The 6,677-nt window shown below is 39.6% G+C and overlaps 1 protein-coding gene across 1 annotated transcript; it reads right to left on the bottom strand.

Annotated features, from left to right (window-relative positions):
- Positions 1–832: 832 nt before the first annotated feature.
- RNF182 (ring finger protein 182) lies at positions 833–4,010 on the bottom strand. The gene has a single exon (XM_014940760.1). It carries the CDS (start codon positions 3,800–3,802, stop codon positions 3,065–3,067), a length of 738 nt encoding a protein of 245 aa, XP_014796246.1. The 5' UTR covers positions 3,803–4,010; the 3' UTR covers positions 833–3,064.
- Positions 4,011–6,677: the final 2,667 nt, after the last annotated feature.

Raw genomic sequence — 6,677 nt, 5'->3', positions numbered from 1 at the left:
AAAAATAAAAAAATCTCATTTGGAGTAAATTAATCCTGTAGTAATGAATCTGTCTGTAACACTTTGTACTCAGTTGAGTCACATGTCTGGGCAAAGCAGGAATAAAATCCTACTGAAAGGGAATTGCCTTGGCTTGCAGGCAGTATTTCACAACCACAGGAGCCACTATTCTCCAAGGAGAGAAAAAAGTCGCAGAAAGGGAAGGAAACGCAGGCAGGCAGGCACGTGGGACCTGATTCTAGCCCCATTTACACTGATTTCAGCAGAGCTGTTCCGCTGCAGAGAACGAGAGAGTTTTCAGTTCTAAGTCTTAAGGATGATGGAGAATAAAATAATGAAGGAGTAATATCTGAAGTTCTTCTAGTCTCAGTCACATAGCAAATATCTTTTCCAGAAATAATTGAGACCTCCTTGCAATTCTCAATGGTCATATTATAAGTCATACAGGAGTTTTATGAGACCAAAGCTGTAATAACGTGCCCTGGCTGAGCAGCAGAATGGCCACACAATCAATATGTTTTTGCACGCTCACATTTTTGAACGGATTAGTATTGCAGCACGGTCTAAAATAACAGCATAAATTTAACAGGGTGGCAGTCTTAAAAGTAGTGAAGCATAATAACAGGTGTATTTATTTGTGCTGTGATATCTAACTGATACCACTGTAATCCTGCCCAGATTAGGCTCCATTTTAAAAAAGAGTACAAAATAACTGGTGCTGGAGCCAAGATCATCTTAATCAACTCAAAATCAAAAGGCAAAGACAACAGGTAGCACTACAGACATGTTGTGCAGAGGTAATACATGTATGTCACACATTTGCAAAACCTACTTCCTCTATTAGTCAGCCCTTTATTAGAGACACTGTATTCAGACAAATTGAACAAACCCTAAAACATACAAATCCCTAACACTACAAATACATCTTTTCCCAAAGTTTTGAAGTACCATAAAACCACATAAGTTTCTATTTTTCTTGCTTTTTTTTGACATGATTGTTGTTGGATGCTTAAAATTTATTAGTTCATAGATAAGTCAAACCTTTCAGTATACCAGGATTGGAGATAGATGATATCTCTTCTAACTATATGTGCTTTACCACAAACATTAAAAACAATTATTTAGGAATAGTCATTTCTATGAATTCTGAAAATATTTTAGTTATAATTGTTATCAAGTTGTTACAGAAAAGTCTGAAACATTTCCTTTAATCATTCAGTACAAGTTTCGTTAACTCCATACACTTGAAAACTATAATTTCTCTAGAAGTTTTCTTCTCACATGTGTCTATATGTACATACACACACATATATATGCACTATTAGAAAATGAGTGTCAAGAAAAGCAGGACTTTTACATTTCCACATTTTCCCTATGTTTGCAATAGGAATGAAACTGTAGATACCATCTGTGCAATCTACAAAAATTGGACCATCGTGACAGACACAACAACCACTTATGTTCTTCTTCTCAGCCTTTTTCATTCTTACCAAAGTATACAAATATATTGTTAGGCCACACATTCACTCTTCATGCAACAAACCCCCTCTCCCTCTTACACTGCCTTGAAATTACTAAATCTTGTGCCCAATCCAAAAACTGTGCTTTAACTGCTCAATTCCTCCTTCTCAGTTTTTACTCTGCTGTGCACAGGAAAAATGAGTTTGCAGCTGTGGCATTGACTAGACCTAGTTATACACATAAACATTAAATATTTCTTACTTTTTGTGCTCTTCCAGTTCAAAAAGTAGCCTAAACCATGCAACATACAAGCAAGCCTTACAGGCCCTGATTCTATTTGTGGAATGGTAAATCATCAGTAATTCCTCTGTACTCAACTAATCAAGACACGCTTATTGCCACATCTAGAGTGCCATCAGCTCACAATGGAGACAGAGGGAGTTCAGGGTATTAAGCATTTTTAAGGACTATGTGTTAAACAGAAACCTTCCCCAAGTCATAGCACCTCCTTACCATGCTCATTCTGTGAGCTCAGAAAGCAAAAAAAAAACCCCAAACCCAACAGTTAACCATTTCAGAATTTTTCTGATATTTATATTAGTCATTGAAGGTCCATTTCCTAATTGTTGGGGGGAAAAAAAAAAAAAATAAAAAAAAATCTATCTTGAAAGCTGATGTCACATTCTCCAGTGTATCTACCACAGAGTAGGTGGGCAAGAAGTTGGTCAGGAAATTTGTTAGGAGGACCGATGGGTTGGAAACGTGGTGGGGTGGTGGAAATTCTGGAAGAGAGGGTAAGCATAACAGAACACAGCCAGAGAAGTCTGCAGAGCTCTGAACCCTCAAAAAGAAAGCCTAAGGTGTATGCACACTGAAAGAAGAGCATCTAGAGAAGAGCAAATTTGTGGCTGGGTCCCTGGAAGTACTCATTAGCAGGAGTAGCTCAGAGGGAGTTGCAAGTACATGACAGATAAACTGAGCTTCTGCTTGGGGAAAGTGTTCTGCAGACATGATTTCTGTTCTGCAGACAGAAAAAAAAGGTTCCTCGTGTTGCAGAATGCAAAAAATCTGTGACCATTGGCCTCCCACAAGTATTTCTGCTATAACAAGAAACTGAAAAACCAATGGCAGCTTGTTTTCTAATATTAGCTAACAAAGTGATTTTGTTTGCTATAAATGATAAAAAACAGATATTCCAAAGCATAAGATGCTTTGGATGAAGAGATGCTGCACTTTGACCTGGCAGGTGCCTGTCATACTAATTTCTTCTAGGGTGGAACCTGCAGCCTTGACTCCCGTGATCAAGCTGACAGAAAGCAAAAGGCTACTCATTTCAATAGTGGTAGAAGCAGGCACCAAGTTTGGCAATTTTGCTTTATCCCTTTCTACAGCCTGGCCTTTTAAAATCAGCATGTAAATTTTATTTCCATTATTTTGCTGAAAAAAAGGAGGAAAAAAAAAGAAACCAAAAGAAATAAAAGGGCCATGTAACTAAGGCCACTGGTTCCATTTACTGGGATGGAAAACAATAATAAATAAGAATATGAAGACAGGATAATATGCTACACATGTGGCAACATATCTTATTTTACTGTATTTTTTATCAAGATGACATGCAGTCTAGAACTTCATGGCAAACACACTGGCAAAAACCATAAACCATGAGAATAACAAGGCTTGAAGGAACAAGGCTTACAAAGACAACCCCAAGGGTGACTTTCTTAGATACCAGTAAATAAATCCCTAAAGGCAAGGAACTAAAGTACAGCAACCCTAGCAACCACACTAGCACCCGAATTGAAGTCTGGAAGAGCAAAGATGTGCAGTTCCACACTGTCCAGTTGTGGGACACAGTTGCAACAGAGTCAAAACTTGTAGGCCTGTAAAATTCCACCACGGGGGTTGAGTTCAGAGTCTGGGGACTTTCTCTTTGTACTTCCATGATTGTTATAACCAGGCAATTAGAGGAGGTGTGAGAAGGGCTAACCAGAGATGCCAACCTTTTGGGAGTCAGCAACAGTTCTGTTGGGTTGTCTGGTAGGCACTTCTTTCCCTTTCCCCCACAAGCTAAATTCAGAAGGATGTTGTTGTCGTCAGGAAGACTACTAACCTCATCATCTGGCAAGCATGTTTCAAACCTGCAAAACGGGCATACTATGACTCCTTGCGGGGAATCACCGAAGTCTATGATCTTGCAAAGGCATTTGGCACATACTCTGTGACAACACTCCAGCACTTTTGGTTTCCTCTGTCTCAGGTTGTAGCGGTTGTAACAGATCTTGCACTCAAGCTCATCTGAGCTCTGGGTCTCCACAGACTCCTCTGGTAGTTGACTGGTCATGTCTCCTGATGGTTTTTAGACTTGTGGAAAGAGGAGTCAAGGGGCGATGAGGTCACTCAAGCTTATTTTAGAACTTTTTCCTGATGGTCGTATCACCCATCTCAAACAGGAAGAGAGGAGAAGACATTGTCGACAAGCATCAGTAGGTGTCATCCCTTTTCAGCTTCTGCTAGGGACTGTGCACTGCATGCCCTTTACTCCGAGCCAGGCATCCATCTGAAAAAGACAACGTGAAATTTCTGTGAAAGAAAAGAAAAAGTTGTAGCAGGTGAAATATGCAAGTTCCACTTTTTACAAGCTTAGCCTCCTTTGCTAAAAATATCTCTACAGTATTTTTTTTTTCCTGTGGCATATGGGGCCTGTATTGCAGTCATGCTGATAAACCTTAGTATCACGCTGCATGCATTTGTTTTAGACTTGTAACTTTGACTGGCTCAAGCCCATGAAGTTCTCAGCAGAAGCTGCAATCTAATCACTGATCTGTGACCGCTTGCTTAAACCCTGGTTTCCTAAGGAAATGAGACCTGACCCCTGGAGCTTTTAGTCTTTCTCGGTAACTTGTGAACCTGCTGTCCCATCTCAAATAAATTGGCAGAGGGGCAGCAGTACTGAAGATAATTAGGTTTCTAAAAAAGTAGTGAAGGTTGGGAGTTGGGTAGAGGAGGGGGAAGAGGTATTTTTAATAACTTCACTTATCCTGGAGGGCAATGGTCACCCATAGCATACCCAGGCTCTGCTCTGAACAGGCAGTGTGATGCCCGCTGCTCAGCCAGAGGGGAGGGCAACACAGAGGGAAGCTGGTGATACTTTGGGGAAATAAAGGGTTTTTGGGGATGGAGTGGGTATGGAAGAGGTATGTGGGGACATACGTCAAATTGGGACAAGATCAGGCTGCATTAATTTTGCTGCCTGAGGAACAGCTCATTTCTCTGTCCCTTCACCTAGCTGCTGAACACAGACAGTGAAAATGAGGGCTCTTTAGGCTTGCAACAAATGCCTCCTTTAATGTGCGGATGCTGGTGTGAAGGCTAACATGTCTCTCATGGGCATCTTCCAGATGCACTGGCTTTCAAGTGTTTCGTGGCAGCGACAGGCGTTTCACACCTCAGCTAAGGAGAGGCCCATGGTGTGACTGCGGCCCGCGGTGTGACTGCGCTACTGCTCTCTGCAGCCTCTTTGCCACCAGGCCCACCAGCCACCCTTAAAAACCCGTTTTGTCATATTTTGTAACCATGCATTTTCAAGACTTCAGGAAATAGCCTATGTATTATAAACAAAACGTTAAGCAGGACGATGTCCTCCGGGTAGCAGTAACTACCAGCATTCACAAACCAGCTCTGTCTGCCAGAGGATATAAAATTCTTCCAAATTTAGGCATATGCTCGCTCACAAAGACGGGTGCAACACTGCATTTTGCAGGCTTTCAAACGTATTCCTTCCCTGCTAGAGTAGCAAGGAACTTGCCATGGTCAAATGATGGGAATCAGCACTTGTGTCCAGCTGCCTCCCCCACTATCAATAAATGGTAGGCACATGGAATATGAAAAAAACTGGCCAATTTCAATCAATTTATTACTTGTCTTGACTATTACTTTGGGGAAATGTTTGCTTCCTTTCCCTTTTCCTTTACTCACTCCTAGCATTCAGGTCTTTGTCCTTTTTTTTTTTGAGAACAAGGCAGAAAGTTCTCTCTTTTAAGCAATGTGCTCCTTCTGTCAATATATTTTCCCTGCCAGTCGTCAGGTACAATAAAGTCTCTTTCATGGGCCTCTGGTTGTTGCTGTACTTCAGGTATTTCCCATTCTCTCTCAACTTTCTCTACCACGTAGCTTTTCTTACTAATGTAATTTCTAAAACTCACCTCCTGGATATTTAAAACAAAGATGATACACTTCAGACAATGCAGCAATGAAAAAAAGATGACGACATATTGATGAAAAAGAGTATTTCTATAAGAATTTATAACAGACATGGCCCCCTCTCTGTTCAGTTTTCTTAACTTTTTTTCCTGCCTCTTCCAACTTATTTCTTTGGTGCTCTAAAAGTTCTCATCTCTGCCCCACAGCTGTTTTTATTATTTGCACTGCGACTATATTTGTGGTGTGTTCCATTAGGCAAGGCAAATATGAGAAGGTTGATCCATAATTTTCAGAGTGTACAAGCTAAACATCTTATAAGAGACAAAAAGTACATCTTTTACAGATCTTATAACCTATCCTTTATCCTTTGTTACACTGTGTGCTTCCTTATTCGTTTCTACTATTCTTTTTATTTCATTCCAAATACCATCTTCTAGATGACTTTTAGGCATATATAAATGTCAAGTGATGCTAACTTTCCAAAGGATGAAGAAACCATAAAACAGACCTAAAGAAGTGAAATGCCTGCCTACAGGAAGGCAAAGCACTGCTGAAAAGTTTATAAGCCAAAGAAAACAAGCAATGGTTTTGAACTTTTACATCTTGAGTGTCATTCATCTTCTGTACCTGAGATGAATTAGGATTGCTAACATGTTCATGCTTCACAGCTAAGGCTCCAAATGTTGCCAATGACATAAAACTAGATTTCTGACTAACCAAAAATCTTACAGAAAATGTGCCTGCTTCTCATAGAAAATTGTGACCTTTCTCTGAAAAATCCCAACTAGAAAATCTTTATATTTTATTTATTATATATTATATATATATATATAAATATATATATATAATATATATATTATATATTTATTATTTATATTAATCTTTTGAATGAATACTTCTAGATTTTCACAAAAAGCAGGCCACTTTCCAACCAGCTCTATTCTGCCTGAATCTGTTTTAAAAACTGAAACTATTCTCCTCATTCTATGCCCTTTAAGTGGTCAAATTTAGCATTA

The sequence above is a fragment of the Calidris pugnax genome, unplaced genomic scaffold, assembly GCF_001431845.1.
Source record: "Calidris pugnax isolate Ruff unplaced genomic scaffold, ASM143184v1 scaffold8, whole genome shotgun sequence".
Taxonomy (NCBI): domain Eukaryota; kingdom Metazoa; phylum Chordata; class Aves; order Charadriiformes; family Scolopacidae; genus Calidris; species Calidris pugnax.
The sequence above is the reverse complement of the archived record's forward strand: the minus strand, read 5'-3'. Positions and strand labels throughout refer to the sequence as shown.

Excerpts from the sequence above, each read along its gene's own strand:
- RNF182 (XM_014940760.1), bottom strand. The coding sequence starts at position 3,802 with ATGACCAGTCAACTACCAGAGGAGTCTGTGGAGACCCAGAGCTCAGAT.